Source organism: Macaca fascicularis, chromosome 5 (assembly GCF_037993035.2).
Source record: "Macaca fascicularis isolate 582-1 chromosome 5, T2T-MFA8v1.1".
NCBI classification, from domain to species: Eukaryota; Metazoa; Chordata; class Mammalia; order Primates; family Cercopithecidae; genus Macaca; species Macaca fascicularis.
Window position 1 is genome coordinate 174,537,107 of NC_088379.1, and position 19,493 is coordinate 174,556,599.

A 19,493-nucleotide genomic window follows, 5' to 3' on the forward strand; every position below is an offset into this window, starting at 1 on the left:
TCTGCCATAAAAATAAATTTTAAAATATATAAAGAAATTAAGTGTTCTGATTAGCTGATTTAAGGAGGTGGTACCCAAAAAACTAAAACCATTATTATACTTAGAAATACTAAAATAGTTATATCTCAAGTAACTTTTTACCCCTGTTTTTGAGATAAATTATTGGAGGTAGTTCCTCAAATACTCACTTGCTGATCTTCACCTAAATTATAAATATTATCGCCCATGTATTTTTCTTTTCTTTTTCATTGTCTGTGTTCTCCAATTAGCTTAAAAAAAAAAAAAAAAAAAAAAGATACCAGAAGAGTCTTGGGTTATGGTAGATGACCACTACTATGTTATCTTTCTTTTTAAAAAAGATTCAGACATGACTAATAATACAAATGAAAAGTTAGGCTTGTTTTTTAAAAAGAGACAGTCTCACTATGTTACCCAGCCTGAAAAAATGAGGTGTTTCTACATGCCAAGGTATTTATAGAATTAATATTTATGGAGCATCTACTATGGGGCAGATACTGTGCACAAAACAAACCCTCTGCCCGCGTGGAACTTACATGCTAGTGCAAGACACAGACAACAACCAAGAAAACAGGAGTTTCTAATAAAGATGGCACCAATTTAAATTGAATGGTAAATCTGAAGAGTTTATAAGAAGTTATAAATTACAAATACCAAGCAACATTTTATAGGAAACTGAGAGGTATTAGAAAAGAAAGAACATTTTTGGACATCTACAATGTAGCTGCCCTGTAGATAAACCAGGATGAACGTAGCATAGTCTAGTGGTTGTAGTAGGCTGATTTAGTTTGAATTCGCTTTACTGCAAATTTATATTATCAAATCCCAGGGAACAAAAACCCTTTAAAGAGAGAGTCAAAGAAAGAGACTAAAAGAGGTCAAAGAAAAGATAATCTACTTGTATTTGAAGCGATAAAGTTTGCTTTCTTCATTACAATGCAAACTACACAGCGGCTGACAAGTAAAATGGCTTCAAGTCATGTCTGTGGCTGATATAGCAGCCTGGCTCACTCAGCTCTATTCCAATCACCTCCCATGAAAGTTTGCTGCATTTCCCTTACTACTCTTGAGCTCAGGCTCCACATGGGACCTAGCTTCTTCCAAGCAGCTGCAATACTTTAAAATCTCTGAGGCAGAAGAGGTATCAGGTGGACGCTGTGCTTCCACGATCTCCATCAGTGAGCACAGCTGTAGAGGCATCTGAGGGTTCTGCAGCAGCTGTAGCTGAGATCCCAGCACCTGGTTCTTAGCCTCAGGCGGGCTGAGAGGCAAACGGTAGGGCATCCATTTACCTGGCCCAGATTAAACCAAAGATAATGTGGTCCTAGAGCCACTCATTGTGGCAGCAGTTCTCGATTTCCCAGCTTCTTGATGGTGGCAGAGACATAAAATCCACTGTAAGCCACACAACTGTCATTCCTGGAAGCTCAGCCTGCTCCCTCAACCCTTCCAAGGATTTTATGACCACCTCTTTTTACTCTATTAAGCCTTTCTGTTTGAACTGTACACAAGTAATGAACTCTTAACAAGCGTTTAAAATCAGATGTCTAACAAAACTGTTCATGTTGCCATGGAATACCTGAGGTCAAGTATTATTTTAAGTAAAATAGTTACATAAGAGGTGTATTTTTTGGTGAAGAGTGACAAAATATCAATATAGATAAGACTACCTGCAAAAGTCATGGAAATTATCTCTAGAAATCTACAATTATGGGCTTGCCTCAAATCTGCTTTGTTTTTTATGGAGACAGAGTCTCACTCTGTCACTCAGGTTGGAATATAGTGGCGCAATCTCGGCTCACTGCAACCTCTGCCTCCCGTGTTCAAGAGATCCTCCTGCCTCAGCCTCCTGAGTAGCTGGGATTACAGGTGTGTGCCACCATGCCCCCAGCTAATTTTTGTATTTTTAGTAGCGATGGGGTTTCCCCATGTTGTCCAGGCTGGTCTTGAACCCCTGATCTAAGCGATCTGCCCACCTCAGCCTCCCAAAGTGCTAGAATTACAGGTGTGAGCCACTGCGCCCTGCCCCTCAAACCCCCTTTGTAATGAACTCATATAGTATAAACGTGGTAAACAAATATAAGAGAAATTGAAATAAAATATTCTTACTTGACTGCAGCAAATACATTATCTCCATTTGGAACAATTATACAATTTTTCTTTGCTTCATTTATACCAACATATACAGGAAGTTCATCAGGAGAATCCCTGTGTAAGCAAAAGACATTAAAAATTTAGCTGCCCTTAATTTATATTATCAGGCAAGTGGGATTTCAGGTCTACAGACAACAATTTACGCCTTTTTTTTTTTTTCCTTTTTTGAGGCCTTTTTTTTTTTTAATCATACCAAAGTTTATTGATTACAACAAACAAAAATGTCTGTAATGGAAAAGGCAAGTTGCAGTCATAAAAGATGGCATTCACATTCATTTCAGAAAGCAACAACGGAGATGTAAAAAATTGCTTAAGTGAAAATGTAATATTGCGTCCCATTTTGCAAGCTGAAAAATTATTTTGTCAACACGTATAAAATCTGCACATTTACATACTACATGTTAAAAAATTCCATCACTACAGTATTATAAATATTGCAAAGTTAGGCTTACATTTATACTGTTGCTGGTGTATATGTAGTAGATATGGAATGTTTTCAGTTTAGTACGTAACAACCTCAAACAATGGACAATAGCTGCGAAAATTACAAAGACATTTCAATAGCTCAAAATTATTCAAATTATAGGTACATCATCCTATTACTATACTTTTTTCCCTTTCTCTGTCACAAATAGGATGATTACATTGTAGTGCTAGGAATACAGCATGGTCTACTTCAAATTATTTGATCTGCTAACCCCACACTAGTCATTTTTTAGCTCTTCAGTAAAATATCTTTTAAAAAGGAAAGCCAGGTCCCTCCCAAGGATCTAGGTTGAGGCCTTTTTTTTTTATAAGGGCATTTTTTTTAAAATGAAACAAAACTTTTAAGCTCCAAGTTTCTTAGGAATATCTATGATAAATCTTATATAACGGAACCTAAAACTAAGATTCTTAGGACCTAGTTGCTTTTATACTCAAATACAAAAAAAAAAAAAAAAAGGAAAAACAAGAAAAAGGATTGTAAAACATTACCGATGAAAGGATCTTATTCATGTACATAACCAAATCCTTTTATTTTAAAATTGAGGAAACAAATACTGAGAGGTTAAATCACTCAGCCAAGGTCCTAGTAAGTTAGGACGCTGGCTACAGTATAATTCAATTCGTAGCCCCATGTGCATTCTACTGTACTACAACACTTCTCCCTGGGAATGTTCCTTCTATTACCTTACATTTAATCTTCACTTTAAAGAACAGCATCTCTACTGGTACAAATGGACAAATTTTCCTCCTGGAGTTTCTCTATTTCTTAACCTTCTAAGTATTTTGCATGCATTCATTTAATTCTCATAATATTCCCATCAGGTATGTATAGTTATCCCTATTGTTACAAGACAGGAAACCGAGTCACAGAAAGTCACAGTCACTAATGATACAGGGTCACACAGATAATAAACATGAGGACCAGTGTGACTCCAGAGACCACTCTTAACTACCATCTGCCACTCTGGCACCTGGCAGCACACGGCTTATTAAGCACAGCTGCTCTAAATTATCTTTCTTGGGCCAAAAGCGCTCTTCTGAACCCAAAAGGGAAAAAAAGGTTTACAAGGAAAGGAAAAATCAGTGAGATTAAACCTAAAGAGTTTACCCATCCTAGGGAAGGTTAAAATGGTAACAGCAAGAACAATAGATGACTCATCTATCCATCAACAGGGGAAAATATGCCATTCACCTTGGATGACTCCCTGAAACTATTGCTACGGAATAAAAGATGAAATGCTCCTATTATTGCAAATACAAAATTGCATGCAGGATGGTGTAAAGACAATGCCAGGTTGGTCTGCCAGAATGAGCCAACAGCGTGTGATGTGCTTCCCCCTGCAGAGAGCCTATGAACGGACATGCAGTCAGGGAGGTTTCACATCACCAAGATTCCTATCCCGGAAAAGCAGATGTTCATAGCTCTGGGAATGGAATGCGACCCTTGTGGAGAGCCTATAACAGATGCATGGGGGGGGACGCCTGTCCATATGGATAAGATAGGGCTATAAACGCCCTCATCTTGCCACGGCTCTTCTAGGCCTCTTTAGGGTTAAGACATACTCCCTTCTGAGAATTTCTGGTCTAACCGGTTGTCTAGCTTCACGTCCTGTTTCTATGGATTGTTTGTAACCAGCTTTTGCTGCAACTGTTACTGCTGATTAGTATCTTCCTAATCATAGGTGATGGAAAGACCGTGGTTCTGTTTTAAGGCTCTGTTAGAAATTACTGATGCACACACTATACTGTAAATTCTTATCTCTATATACTGTACTTCTGCATACAGATGTTATGTTAAAGAATTACTTCATCCCCATGTGACCATCTCACCTCATAATCAAACAACCCTAAATCCCTCACTAACCTACCCCACCCTCACTAAACTTAATAAACACTGGTATTTCCAGCGTATTGGCGGCACACGGGACCAGAAGGCGGTGACCCCCCTGGACCCAGCTTTCACTATCTTGTGCGTGTCTATTATTTCTCGACCTGCTGATCCACCTGGGAACAAAGAGAGAGCCCCGCTGCATTGCTGGCTGCTGGCCAGATCCCGCAATATCTGGTGCCCAACGTGGCCTTCTTTGTTCCTCATTTCAGTGCACTCCGAGTACGGGTTCATGACGACTAGTCTTCAGTCTCAACAGTAAAGTCTCCAGGTACGCTTTTTCCGACTCTCCCCTTTTTGGGTTTGTTGACTGGTATTATTCCAGGGTTATTATGGGACAATCACAGTCTAAACACCAGGCTTATCTGTCTTTTATTAAACTTCTTAAACAGGATAGAATCAAGGCTGATTCCAATAACCTTATTCTCTTATTTCAGACAATTGTAAGACACTGTCCTTGGTTCCCTGACAAAGGTTCTATGGACCTATCAGACTGGGATAGAGTTGGCACCACGCTCTGCCAACTCATGAGAGATGGTGTTTTACTTCCTATTTCTGTTTGGACTGACTGGGCTCTTATTTGTGTTGCTTTACTTCCTTTTCAGTTTGGTGATCCTCTTCAACTGCCACAAGTTAATGCGGATGGTGAGCCGCTCCCTTTACCTCGGGTAGCTGACCCCGCTACTAGCCCTCCTTCTGATGATGAGGAAGAATTCGATCTCTCCTTGTTTTCTCCCCAAGAGGAGGAACCTGGAGATGATCCCCTCCCTCTGCCTCCTATCTTGGAACTTGTATATGTCAACTCTTCTTCTACTAAGCCGTTGCCCCCTCTGCCAGAGGAGGATGTATGGCATTCATCTGAATGGCCTGTTTCTCATTCTTCTCGTCCTTTTGAACCTCTTCCCTCTTCTAAGCCTACTGTTTCTTTAGACGCTCTGGGACCCCTTCTTTCAGAGGCTTGGCACCCTCACTCTCCTTCTCTTCCTCTGCCCCTGCACAATGGATGTATGAGTCACTTCTCTGGGTAGAGCAGTGGATGTTTTCCAAACACAAGTTGGAGGCGTTAATTGAAATTGTTAATAACTTACTACAAGCAAACACTATGGAACCCTCCTTGTCTCCATGGAACTCGCCTGTTTGTTGCACAAAAAACGTCAGGAAAATGGAGGATGGTAACAGACTTGAGAGCCGTTAATGCAGTTATTAAACCTATGGGGGGCGTTACAACCCGGTATGCCCTCCCACTCCATGATTCCTAGGGAATGGCCTTTAATTATCATTGATCTTAAAGACTGCTTTTTTCGTATTCCTTTAGACAAGTCAGACCATGAAAAATTTGCTTTCACTATACCTTTCGTTAACAATTCAGCTCCCACAGCTAGATATCAATGGAAAGTTTTACCTCAAGGAATGATTAACAGTCCTGCTATTTGTCAGTTGTTTCTTGGTACTGTGTTACAACCTATCCGACAGACTTTTAAAAATAATAACATTCTTCATTATATGGATGATATACTGATTGCTGCTCCCACTAAAGATGAATTAATTCAATGTTTTACTTCTTTAAAATTAGCTGTTGCTAATGCAAGACTCCACATTGCTCCTGATAAAATTCAACAAGCCACTCCTTTTCTGTACTTAGGAATGCAGCGAGAAGCTCACTCCATTAAGCCCCCAACAGTCCAACTTCGTACTGACAATTTAAACACCTTAAATGATTTTCAAAAATTACTAGGTGACATCAATTATCTCAGACCAACCCTAGGCATCCCTACTTATGCATTATCTCATCTATTTGCCACTCTATCAGGAGATACAGATTTAAACAGCCCTTGCCCTCTATCTAAACCACCAAAACAAGAGTTGTCTTTGTAGAACAAAGAGTGAGAGAGGCACAAGTCTCTTGTATCTACCCAAATTTGCCTTTACAATTTTTAGTTTTTCCTTCCATCCACTCTCCTACGGGACTTATAGTATAAAATGATTCTCTAGTTGAATGGGTATTTCTTCCTAATTCAGCCTCTAAACCTCTTTCAATATATCTTGATCAAATGGCCACTTTGATTGGATTAGGACATCAATGTATCAACGGCTTTGATCCAAACATTATTGTGGTCCCTTTGTCAAAAAATGAAGTTTAACATGCCTTTTCCACATTTTTGTGCTGGCCGACTAATCTGGCTGACTTCATTGGCACTACTGATAATCATTTGCCTAAGTCAAAATTCTTTCAATTTCTACGAAATACTTCCTGGATTCTACCAAAACTTACTTGTTCATCACCACTAGAGGCAGCCGTTACCATTTTTACCGACGGATCCAGTAATGGAGAGGCAGGGTATGCAGGACCAAAAGATAAAGTCATTTCTACTCCATATACTTCTGCTCAAAAAGCCAAGTTGTTTGCTGTTATCTCTGCATTACAGGATTTTGATCAGCCTCTTAATATTGTCTCTGACTCAGCTTATGTAGTCCATGCCACTAAGGCAATAGAAACAGCTACCATCAAAAATATTACTGACACTAATCTATTTTCCTTGTTCCCTGTGTTACAAAAAACTGTCAGAAACTGAAACCACTCTTTTTTCATCACTCACTTTCGATCTCATACTAATTTGCCTGGACCTTTATCTAGTGGTAATCATAAAGTTGATACTCTAGTTTCTCTAGCCATTCAGATGCAGAACAATTTCATCAACTCATACTAATGCCTCAGGTCTTAAACATAAATATTCTCTCAGTTGGAAACAAGCTAAACAAATTGTACAACACTGTTCTCAATGTCAGTTTCTTGTCTTACCCACACAATCTCCCAGAGTTAATCCCCGAGGCCTTCTCCTAATGCTATCTGGCAAATGGATGTTACTCATGTTCCTTATTTTGGAAAATTAGCTTATATGCATGTCACAGTTGACACCTTTTCCAATTTCATCTGGGCTACCTGTCAAACCGGAGAAGCCACTTCTCACGTTAAAAAACATGTTTTCATGTTTTGCAGTTATGGGAATTCCTAGTGAGCTCAAAACAGACAATGGTCCAGCCTATTGCAGTAAAGCTTTAAAAAATTTTCTTGATCAGTGGCATATTAAACGTATTACTGGTATCCCTTATAACCCACAAGGCCAAGCTCTTGTAGAAAGAACAGAACTTTAAAATTACAATTACTTAAACAAAAAGAGGGGGATAAGGAGTTGTCTACCGCTCACATACAACTAAACTTGGAATTGTTCACGTTAAATTTTCTTAATATTCCTAAATCTAGTTCTGTTACTGCTGCTGAAAAACATTTCTCTGGTAACTGTCCCACGGTAAACCATGGAGGGGAAGTATGGTGGAAAGATGTTCAATCTAATATACGGTCAAAAGATTCTATTTTAACGTGGGGAAGAGGCTATGCTTGTGTTTCCCCAGGTGAACATCAATCTCCTGTTTGGATTCCTGTTAGACACCTGAAATTGTGTCCTGAAGATGCATGCAACAACAAGACAGAGAAATTTGCTGAAAAAATGCTACAGCAGGAAACAACTAACACATCCAATGGTCAAAAAGAAGAAAATGACCACGCTAACTCGTTTACGACAGACAATCCAGTCCGTCATCCTAAACAACTTGTCTGCAGCGATCCAGGTCTGCCTCAACCTCTGCCTCCTCCTGATGACACTGATCCTTCTACCCTCTGCACACCACAGACTGTTAAAAACTATACATATTGGGCCTATATTCCTTTTCCTCCTCTTATTTGAGCCATGACATGGATGGATGCTCCTATCAAGGTCTATGTTAATGATAGTGTTTGGATGCCTGGTTCTGTAGATGATCGTTGTCCTGCCCAACCTTCAGAAGGAACCCCTTCCAATATCACTTTAGGTTGTAGGTATCCACCTTTGTGCCTCGGACCCACTAATGGATGTCTCTCATTAGATATTCAAACTTGGGCAGTCACACTACCATCTAGTCACTCTGTCCCTCCTGTAGGACACTTGGTATCAGGGTTCTCATTAAAACCTCTAAAACAGATCAAAATAGGAATCACTGATTATATTCACACATCCCAATATAAGCCTTTAGGAACTGCATGTCCCCTGAACTTGTCTTCAAATACTGACAAATTAATATGGAAGGATTGTGTTAGTCCAGAAGGAACTGTGTTATTTAATTCTTCTCACTACACCATTGTTGATTGGGCTCCTGAAGGTCATATTACTAATGATTGCCGTTAAGGTCACAGAGATTGTCAACATTTTCTCTATGATATTACTTACCAAAAAAGTAGTGACAACCCTCCCCTATTATGTCGTATATTTAACTCCTTTTTTCCTTTTAGGTGGAAAGGGGCAGGGGTTGCCACTGCAAAGCCAAGGCTCATTGTTCCCCACTTAGGACTTGAACATTCAGAATTATGGAGATTAACCATAGCTATGACTGGTATGAGAGTTTGGGCTGGAGAAAGTGTTATAAGTAAATCCACCTTGTCACCTCGAAAACTAAGATAACAGATTGATTTACACTACTATTTTCACACAGCCAAAAATATCACTATGGCAATCATCAAAAGGTCAATTCAAAGACGGGATAGTAAAGACTATGAGGACTTATACCCCCCCATTGCTAATATGCCCCCACCACCTCTCGTACAACCTATTCCCCCCACCCCACATTCACAAAAAAGAATACCATCCCAAAATATATATACTATCTATATGGAATCCAACAAAACTATACCACTTAAAAGTTGTGTTAAAACACCATATATGCTATTAGTAGGAAAGATGCATATTAATTCAAACACCAACATAATTACCTGTGTTAATTGTTACTTGTATACTTGTATTGACTCATCCTTTAATCAATATCATAGTATTTTAATAGTCAGAGCCAGCAAAGGTATTTGGCTCCCCATAGCCTTACATAGGCCTTGGGAATCTTCCCCTTCTATCCAGGTCATTAATAATATTCTACAGAAAATTCTTAAAAGGAGTAAATGATTTATTTTTACATTAACTGTAGTAATAATGGGCTTGATTGCTGTTACTGCAACTGCTGCTACTGCTGGAGTTGCATTACATCAATCTATTCACGCTGTTCATTTTGTGGATAAATGGCAAAAAATTCTACTCGGATGTGGAATTCTCAGTCAAGTATTGATCAAAAATTGGTCAATCGAATTAATGATCGATTAACTGTTATATGGATGGGAGATAAAATTATGAGTCTAGAACATAGATTACAAATGCAATGTGATTGGAATACTTCTGATTTTTGTATAACTCTGTTCCAATATAATGAATCTGTTCACAATTGGGAATCAGTAAAACGTCATTTACAAGGAAGTGAAGATAATTTAAGTTTAGACATAAGCAAGCTCAAAGAACAGATTTTTGAGGCCTCTCAAGCACACTTAACTGCTTTACCTGGTGCTGAAGTTTTAGACTGTATCTGTAAGGGGTTATCTAATCTCAACCCCATTCAATAGGCAAAATCTTTGGGAGGATTCACTATCGTTAATTTTGTTCTGTGTATAATTTGTGCTATTAGTTTATTGTTCATGTGTAAAGTTGGAAAAAATATTCTTCAATCCAATTGTGATCAGCAGCAAGCTATGACTGCTACGGTTCATTTAAATCAGAGAAAAGGGGGAGATGTAGGGAGACCCCCTGAAACTATTGCTATGGAATAAAAGATGAAATGCTCCTATTATTGCAAATACAAAATTGCATGCAGGATTGTGTAAAGACAATGCCAGGTTGGACTGCCAGAATGAGCCAACAGCGTGTGATGTGCTTCCCCCTGCAGAGAGCCTATGAACGGACGTGCAGTCAGGGAGGTTTCACATCACCAAGATTCCTATCCCGGAAAAGCAGATGTTCATAGCTCTGGGAATGGAATGCGACCCTTGTGGAGAGCCTATAACAGATGCATGGGGGGGACGCCTGTCCATATGGATAAGATAGGGCTATAAACGCCCTCATCTTGCCACGGCTCTTCTAGGCCTCTTTAGGGTTAAGACATACTCCCTTCTGAGAATTTCTGGTCTAACCGGTTGTCTAGCTTCACGTCCTGTTTCTATGGATTGTTTGTAACCAGCTTTTGCTGCAACTGTTACTGCTGATTAGTATCTTCCTAATCATAGGTGATGGAAAGACCGTGGTTCTGTTTTAAGGCTCTGTTAGAAATTACTGATGCACACACTATACTGTAAATTCTTATCTCTATATACTGTACTTCTGCATACAGATGTTATGTTAAAGAATTACTTCATCCCCATGTGACCATCTCACCTCATAATCAAACGACTCTAAATCCCTCACTAACCTACCCCACCCTCACTAAACTTAATAAACACTGGTATTTCCAGTGTACTGGTGGCACCGCGGGACCAGAAGGCAGTGACCTCCTGGACCCAGCTTTCACTATCTTGTGTGTGTCTATTATTTCTTGACCTGCCGATCCTCCTGGTAACAAAGACAGAGATCCGCTGCATTGCGGGCTGCTGGCCAGATTCTGCAATAGGTGAGGCTAGTGAATAACTATTTATCCTCATTAGCAGGACAGCAGCTATATTTTAGAGGTGAAGAAAAGATCCTTTACCTGAAATACCCCATGTGGTACTGAGTTTTATTATCTCCAATAATAATGGTCTGGAACTCAGGAGGATCATAGTAAAACCTCCAATGAAGGTTAAAATTCAGGCCTGTTGATTTTTTCTTCGTTTTATGTTTTCCAGCAAGGATATCATAAGGACCAACTAATTGAAGTCCAAGGCTTGCAGAAAGTGAATCTATAAAGAAAATAAATTTAGACAATACTTTCTGGAGACAGATAGGAAATAATGCTTTTAGTTAGTAAACTATTTCTAAGCAATTGTCTTTAAAAGTTTCTAAAGTAAAAGAAAATCTTGAGCTATGTGTGAAGATGTCAGTTATAAACATTCAATAGAAAAGAAGTCAGAGTAACAGGAAAAGTGGCATTTACGTTTAGGATTTCCTCTTAAATTTATCACTGAATTAGCCTAACATTTTAAACACTGCTGTTGTTTCTTATTTTAGCCAAAGCAAGACTGGTTAGCATTTCTACAGGCCCATTACCACACTGCAGTTAGCCTCAAATACTTGTAGCACACACAGGTTAAGGGAGAGAAAGATAGCAAAGATGTGTGGATTAAGAGGAGTAAACAACAGGCCAGGTGCGGTGGCTCACACCTGTAATCCCAGCACTTTGGAAGGCTGAGGTGGGCTGATCACCTGAGGTCAGGAGTTCGAGACAAGCCTGGCCAACATGGCAAAACCCATCTCTACTAAAAATACAAAAATTAGCCGGGTGTGGTGGCTCACGCCTGTAATCCCAGCTACTGGGGAGGCTGAGGTACAAGAGTCACTTGAACCCTGGAGGTGGAGGTTGCAGTGAAATGAGATAGCGCCATTGCACTCCAGCCTGGGTGACAGGGTGAGACTCTGTCTCAAAAAATAAATAAATAAATAAGTAAAAAAACATTTCTATCCCCTTTCCTCTACCTTAGGTAATCACACCAGATTCCCCTGACTCTTTGACAATCTATTTGGCCAACCCTAACCCTGGATGATTCCGTCTTCCTTTTCTATTCACAGATCACAGACAGGGAGTGTTCACAAACCACAAAAACATGAAGTCTGTGCAAATGTACAATGCATAACCTCAAATGGGTCCTTGCTTCTAAGACGGAGGGGAGCACTCCAGGCAGGACCCAGTTTTATAAGGAGGCAAGGATGAAGAAAGCAAAAAAATTCCTGGGAGAGGTAATAACATGAATAGAAGCATGGAGATAATTTGACAGGAAAAATAGTTCAGCTGAACTAGAGCTTAGGAGAGCATACACTAATTTTTAAAGCATTAAGAAAACTAAAACTGTCCATCTCATTAGCCAAAGATAACAGTTAATAGTCTATTATACAGTAACAAATTTCCACACTCGCCACCCCCATGAACAGATACAAATCTGGAACAAACTGAGGGTTGTTTTGTAATCTGCTTTTGTCCTCCATCCTGTCCCATTTAAATTTTCTGAATATTTTTCCATGCTATTCAATGTTATTTTACGTGATTTTTTAATAGGGCATGATACTGCATTATAAAGAGGTAACCATCTATTCTCTTACTGAGGGATATTTACTATTTCTTTTTTTTGTTCTAAAATGTTTCAGTGAACATCTTTGCTAATAAATGTTTGTATACAGGTATGACTATTTTTAAAGAAACAACTACACAGTTCTGTTTTGATCTACTGGCAAAATTCAGCATATGTATCAATATACATTTCCATCAATGGTGTATGACAGTGCTTACTAGTTAAAAAATTTAAATAGTATTGTGCGAAGTAATGATCACAGCCCATTAACAGTTTCTTTATCCCTTCAGAGACAAAATAAGCACACAGAAAAGTACACAGGGATATGTGTGTACTCCCTCTCCCCACCCTCCCGTTTTAAAAAATATACTAATGGTAGCATATTCTATACACTCTTCTTTTCCACTTATTTCATGCATGATAGTTTATTGTTTCCTAAAAATCTGCTTCATGCTTAAAAGCAATGAATGATCTACTGAAGAGATGTGGTATTGGTAGGCATTTAAGCCATTTCCCATTTTTTGTGTAAGTAAACATCCTCACACAAAATTCTTAGTTTATGTAATCCATAAGAGAAGTGCTTGGAAGCAGAACTGTTATAACTCCTGCAACATAAGAAAGAGCTTGCTTTCCTTCACATTCCCCCAGAATGTAATGAATTTACCTTTGCCAAAAAAATAGGTGACAGTGGCATTACTACAGCATTAATCTATATTTCTTTCTATATTTTCTCTTACCAGAAATATCTTGGAAAATATTCCTTTTCTATGAACAGTTTATATCCTTGGTTAGGTTTTTTTTTTTTTTTTTTTGAGACAAGGTCTTGCGCTCTGTCACCCAGGTTGGAGTGCAGTGGCGCAATCTTGGCTCATTGAAGCCTCTACCTCCCAGGTTCAAGCAATGATCATGCCTCACCCTCCCAAGTAGCTGGGACTACAGGTGTGCGCCACCATGTCCACCTAAGTTTTGTATTTTCAGTAGAGACAGGGTTTCACTGTGTTGCCCAGGATGCTCTCAAATTCCTGACCTCAAGTGATCTCCCTGCTTCGGCCTCCCAAAGTGCTGGGGTTACAGGCATAAGCCACCATGCCTGGGCAATTATTGTATGTTTTAGAGACGGAGTCTTGCTCTGTCACTGAGGCTGGAGTGATCAGAGCTCACTGCAACCTCGAACTACTGGGCTTAAGGAGGGATCCTTCCATCTCAGTCTCCCAAGTAGCTGAGACTATAGGCACATGCAACCATGCATAGCTTTTTTTTTTTTTTTTTTAATTTTTTCTAGAGAAGAGGTCTCACTATGTTGACCAGGTTGGTCTCAAACTCCTGGCCTCAGGCGATCCCCCTCCCTCAGCTGGGATTACAGAGTGTGAGCTACCACACCCAGCTCGTTTCCTATTACATTACCTTTTCCATGAATACAAGAATGATTCTGGAGCAACTCACCAGATGGCTTTTCAGGATCAAGTTCTTCACAGAACTTCCAGAAGTGATAGAAATCTTCAGGTAAAGAAAGCTTATAATGATTTTCTATTTCTTTTCGAAGGTCACTGGAGACATCAGCTTCACAGAATTTACTTTTCTTCTCATCAACTGTTTTTTCACACTGAAAATTAGCACACAAACTTTAGTTCTCCAAATTATCTTTAGTAATTTCAGTAACTCTCCTTGCATAACAGTATCACTCACTCTTGTTCACCCAGCTCTATGAAATACATGTGTTTTCCTCAAAACTCTCTAAACGGTATTTGAGTAAAATCTGGGAATTCATTTGGGCACAGGAAAAAAGAGTAGTTTATATGGTGGTTAAGAGGAATCCACACAGCAAGTCCTTAAATATATTTTTGTAAGATAATGGAAACCACAAAAACCAAAAAGGCAAAAAAAAAAAAGAAATAAAGAGTAGGAAGAGAGGAATAAAGAATTTTTCCCTCTTTTGGTTAAAGGTGTGAGTCTTTTAAACAGATTCATTGATCACACCAGAAACAGTCAGAAGTAACTGGATATAAGCAATTCATCAGTTAAAAAGCTGTTTCTCCATAAAAAAGGATGAGTTCACATCTTTTGTAGGGACATGGATGAAGCTGGAAACCATCATTCTCAGCAAACTATCGCAAGGAAAAAAAAACCAAACACAGCATGTTCTCACTCATAGGTGGGAACTGAACAATGAGAACACTTGGACACAGGGTGGGGAACATCATACACCGGGGCCTGTCGTGGGGTGGGGGGAGGAGGGAGGGATAGCAGTAGGAGATATACCTAATGTAAATGATGAGTTAATAGGTGCAGCACACCAACATGGCACATGTATACATACGTAACAAACCTGCACATTGTGCACATGTACCCTAGAACTTAAAGTATAATTAAAAAAAAAAAAAAAAAAAAAAGGCTGTTTCTTCAGCAACATCCAGAGTTGTATCTGAGCTATTCATTACCCAGCCTTAAAAACAGATACCTCCTTTTGATTTTCCAAATAAAGAGGGAAAGTTAGTGACAATGTTAAACATACACAGTTCCTAACAAAGCTAGCAGAATAGCACTAAACTCTAGGCCAAAAATCCAATTATTTCAGAAAAGGCCTTTAAATGCCAGGATTAAGTTACAATACTCATCTCTAGGACTCCCACAGTATAGGTTCATTACATAAGTATGCTAGGTTTTATAATGCCTACTAGATATTTGATAAATTTCTGTAAAGACAATATGCTTAATGGGAGGTTATGTATGGTTAGTTTACTAAGAAGCAATCTGTTTTTCTTTCTATGAACCTAGATTCTTTCTTTTTGGATTGAGTTCTTTCCTTTCCTACCTAGAGCAGTGGTTCTCAACCGGTGGTGATTTTGCCCCCCAGGGGACATTTGGAGACCTATTTAGTTGTCACCAGTCGGAAGAAGGGTGCTAGTGGGGCAGAGGCCAGGTATGCTCCACATCCTACAATGCCCAGGATAGGCATCCTCCACCAGGACTACTGGCCCCAAATGTCAACAGTGCTCAAGTTGAGAAATTCTGAGCTAGATGATTCTCATATTTATATTCTTGTATTTTTCCAGTAGTCTGAAGTTTATTAATGTTATGTCAGGTATCATTCAACGTCTACAAAATGTAATCAGATGACACAAGAATGGTCATGATGGCATTGATTCCAAGAGCAAACAAAACAGAACAAATGAAATACCTATTGTTAGAATAGTTATAAGGCTTCCAAACAATAGACTATTACACTTAATACTACAGTTGACCCTTGAGCAACAAGGGTTTCAATTTTGTGGACCCACTTATACACGAATTTTTTTTTCCAACCAAATGCAAATAAAAAAATACAGTATTCTTGGGATGCAAAATCCACTTATAGAGGGGGCCAACTTTTCATATACTCCGGTTCCACAGGAACAACTTTGGAACTTGGGGACGCTCAGATTTTGGGATACATGGAAATGTATTACTGCATACTAGACTATTAACTGTTTTCTTTGGCTAATGAGATGGATGGTTTGTTTTCTTGTTGCTTTAAAAATTAGTGTATGCTCTCCTAAGCCTCTGGAACCAATCTCTGTCCTGTACCGAATGGTTACTGCATGGCTACACAATATGGACCAATCTATAGTAAATATTTTTAATGAGGAAAAAAGCCTTTGATTATATGCAGCATGATAGCCTTTTTATGAAGTTCGAAAACTAAGAATAAATATTGTTTAGGTATACACTCATAGGAGATAAGCCTATTTTTAAAAGGCAAGGGAAAACAAAATTCAGGATAGCTACATCAAACATAATTGACAGGAAGAAGTTAGGCTGAACCCATAGGAGAGGAACACGTTTAGATGTAGAGCTGTTGTCTTGTTTCAGCTTTGGGGTTGAGCAATGGGTTCACAGCTGTTTATTACTTAACATAAATAAGATCAAAGACAATCATGAATATAGTAACAGTTTATTATGCTAAGGATTATAATGTGTCTGATTAAAAAAAAACACAACACGTTGAACAAAAAGGCTGTTGAAAAATGAATCCAGAAGTATCAATAACAGCAAATAGTAAAGATCATAGTAAAAACAAGTAGTAAGTCGTACTTCTTGAGAACTTATTTTGTGCTATTTCACTGTTCTAAGCACCTTCTGTGGATTAACTCATTTAGTCCTCAACTGTCTCATCACTAGATACTATTAACCTCATCTTACAGCTGAGGAAACTGACGTTAACTTCCCTATGTCCCTAACTAGGAAGTGGAAGAGAAGGGATTTAAACTCAGGTTTAAATCTGGCTCCACAGCACATTCTCAACCACTTCACTATGTTGCTTCTCCAACAGCAAATATAGAACAGTAGGAATATATGAAGTCCTGAGCTATCCTGTCTTCTGTTTTTACAACAGTCTTTGTTCAGACTTTCAAAGACTGGCTCCAACTGAAGATGTTAGAAAAGGCTGAATCTCCTTGCTGAAAGGCAGTTTTGCATAATGGTTAGGTTGCCTGGGTAGACTCCTGACTCTACTGATTTCCAACCTTAGGCAAGTTACATAACCTCTCTGTGTTTTCTTTTCTCATCTGCAAAAAAGGGCATACAGTGCCTATATCACGGGGTTGTTACAAGGAATGTTATTATATGTAAAAATATACAGGACAGTCCTAGCACATAATACACAAATGCTGGCCTTTATGGTTATAGTCTCTATAGACTCATCTTCATTTCTGGTATTGTATTTCTAGTTAAGCACATCACTCCACCAAAGCAGTTCTTCACTGCACCTTCAAAGAGAATTTTTTCAGCTGTGCCTTAACTCACACACTAGTTCAGCATCTCCATATCCCTAACAACTAGAATTTAGAACACCTGTCCCCTTCGGAGGCTACTCTTCTTCTTTGCCCTGGTATTCCTAGAGTGCATGAGCCAATATGAAGAATGCCTATACGCACAGCCCTTTAACAGTTAATTAACCCCTCTAAGACTGTCTCACCCTGTCCGATTTATGGCACTGCCAGAGGAATTTTTCTAAAACTTTAGTTATCACAACGGCACCTCTTTCCTGCCTGATTCCCCTTATTGCTACTGTGGAGGTTACAGAACTTCCGAAATCGTAGTAAAGTACGAGAGAATGCACATACTTTCTCGTCCTCCCCTCTCAGTAGTGCTTTTATGATCAGGTCCCTCTTTCCCATTTCCCTGGCTCTAGCCAAGCCGAACGCTCCGCTAAGCCCAAACATCTCCTACAGTTTTTTGTCTCAAAATCTTATTCATCTGCCTTCAAAACCCTTTTTCAAAGAGTTGTCTTAAAAGTCTTAACACCCCCTGGGACTTGTTAAATCCTCCTTCAGTGTTTCCATAGCACTTTTTACACACCAGCTTTATAATCCCAAACAAAAAAGTAACAGTAGACTGCGTATTCGCTTGTGCCCCTCCTCCCCAGGCCGGGGGCTCAAGGAGCAGGGGCAGGCGGGTTGACCCCGAATCCGCAGCGTCCCGCACAATGTCTAGAATGTAATCGGTTCCCCATCAATCTGGTTGGGCGAATGAATGAACCGCCGGCTGCCTTAATCCGTTTCCCCACGAAATGCGCCAAGAGGAGCTGGGCAGAAGACGCGGAAGCCCTACTTTCCTTGTCCAACCCCCTGCAGGGCGCGAAACAGCGGCCCTGGGCAGGGTCCCCGCAGTAAACCGCAGCCCCCAGACACACAGCAAGCTTAATAATCACTGGATGAATGAAACGCGCTGCCTCCTGGTGCCCTAGCTGTCACCCAAAGCGCCCCGCGTAGCCCGCACAGCCTTTCCGGCAGTACCTGCGGCCCCTCCCCGCCGGGCCTGCGCTTCCCGCCACCGCCGACCATTCTGCAGCTGCAGCGCCAGCAGAATTCCCCGATACGCGGCCGCGTCCGAGCGCCCCCAACTGCTTCCGGGTTCAAAAGCCTCCAATCCGAATCTCAGCGCCGCCAGGGCGCGCCAATTTAGGGGAAAGGCCCCGCCCATTCCCCGCCCCCTGAGACCTGGCGCCGGGCGCATTGAGGCCCCGCCCACTCCCCTAATGGGCGCGGGAAAGGAGCGTCTTCTGTCTGCGTAGTCTGCATCTAGGCTTTCAGGAGCATCTTCCAGGCTCGCTCCAGAGACCCCCTAGACTCCTGAATCTGAATCCGTTAGAATGGTCCAACCTTCCTCTTTAGGTGTCTACTAGAGGCAAGTTTGGATGTATGCGGCTGTCCTCAATACAGCCCCTTCCTTGTTTTTTCTTCATTTATATTTACTTAAAATATTAATCCTTTTCTCCTTCTCCCCCATCCCTCTCTCTCCCCTACTTTACGGTTATTGGCTTACACTAATTCAATCCCGATTATCTCCAAGAAGGAAATCAATGTCTGTCGGTCTCTGTCTTCGTACCGTCGTCTTATAGGTACAATTTGGACTGTTTTTTCTCTACACCCCTGATACGCAAAGTGTAGTACCTGAACCAGCAGCCTCAGCATCCTGAGGGAATTTGTTAAAAACGCCAAATCTCAGGCCCTACCCCGACTTACTGAATCAGTATCTGCATTGCAACAAGATCCCCTGGTAATTCCTATGCACATCAAAATCTGGAAGGCACAGCTCTCAACTGATGTCCTTGGGCCTCCTTCACATCCATCATGGGAAGGTCTTATTCCTCATTCCTGAGATGAGTTCTCTATTTCCTGAATCTGTGTCTTCCTTTTTCTTGATTATATATCCTCATGTTGTGGAACATAGCCGCCAATAGTTCCTTAAGGGAGGCTGCTGCCAGGTCTTTTTTCCCACAGAGCGTGCATATCTGGAACTGTTTTTATTCTGGCTGAGCAGAGTTCTAGGTTGAAAATAATTTTCACCCGGAATATTGGAGGGCTT

The 19,493-nt window shown here is 40.1% G+C and overlaps 1 protein-coding gene across 5 annotated transcripts in view; it reads right to left on the reverse strand.

The window, feature by feature from the left end:
- HPF1 (histone PARylation factor 1) overlaps positions 1 to 18,489 on the reverse strand; it is a 29,253-nt gene extending 10,764 nt beyond the window's left edge. For 3 of the 5 annotated variants that reach the window (XM_005556289.5, XM_005556290.5, XM_074040758.1), the window contains exons 1-4: positions 18,422 to 18,489; positions 14,091 to 14,250; positions 11,135 to 11,324; positions 2,128 to 2,226 (exon numbers count right to left, since the gene is read on the reverse strand). In XM_005556289.5, the coding sequence (XP_005556346.3) occupies positions 2,128 to 2,226; positions 11,135 to 11,324; positions 14,091 to 14,250; positions 18,422 to 18,469 (497 nt within the window). In that variant the 5' untranslated portion in view covers positions 18,470 to 18,489. Of the gene's footprint in view, positions 1 to 2,127; positions 2,227 to 2,624; positions 2,714 to 11,134; positions 11,325 to 14,090; positions 14,251 to 18,421 lie in introns of those variants that run through there. The other 2 variants (XM_074040760.1, XM_074040759.1) reach the window with 2 other exon arrangements.
- Between the last annotated feature and the right edge of the window lie 1,004 nt (positions 18,490 to 19,493).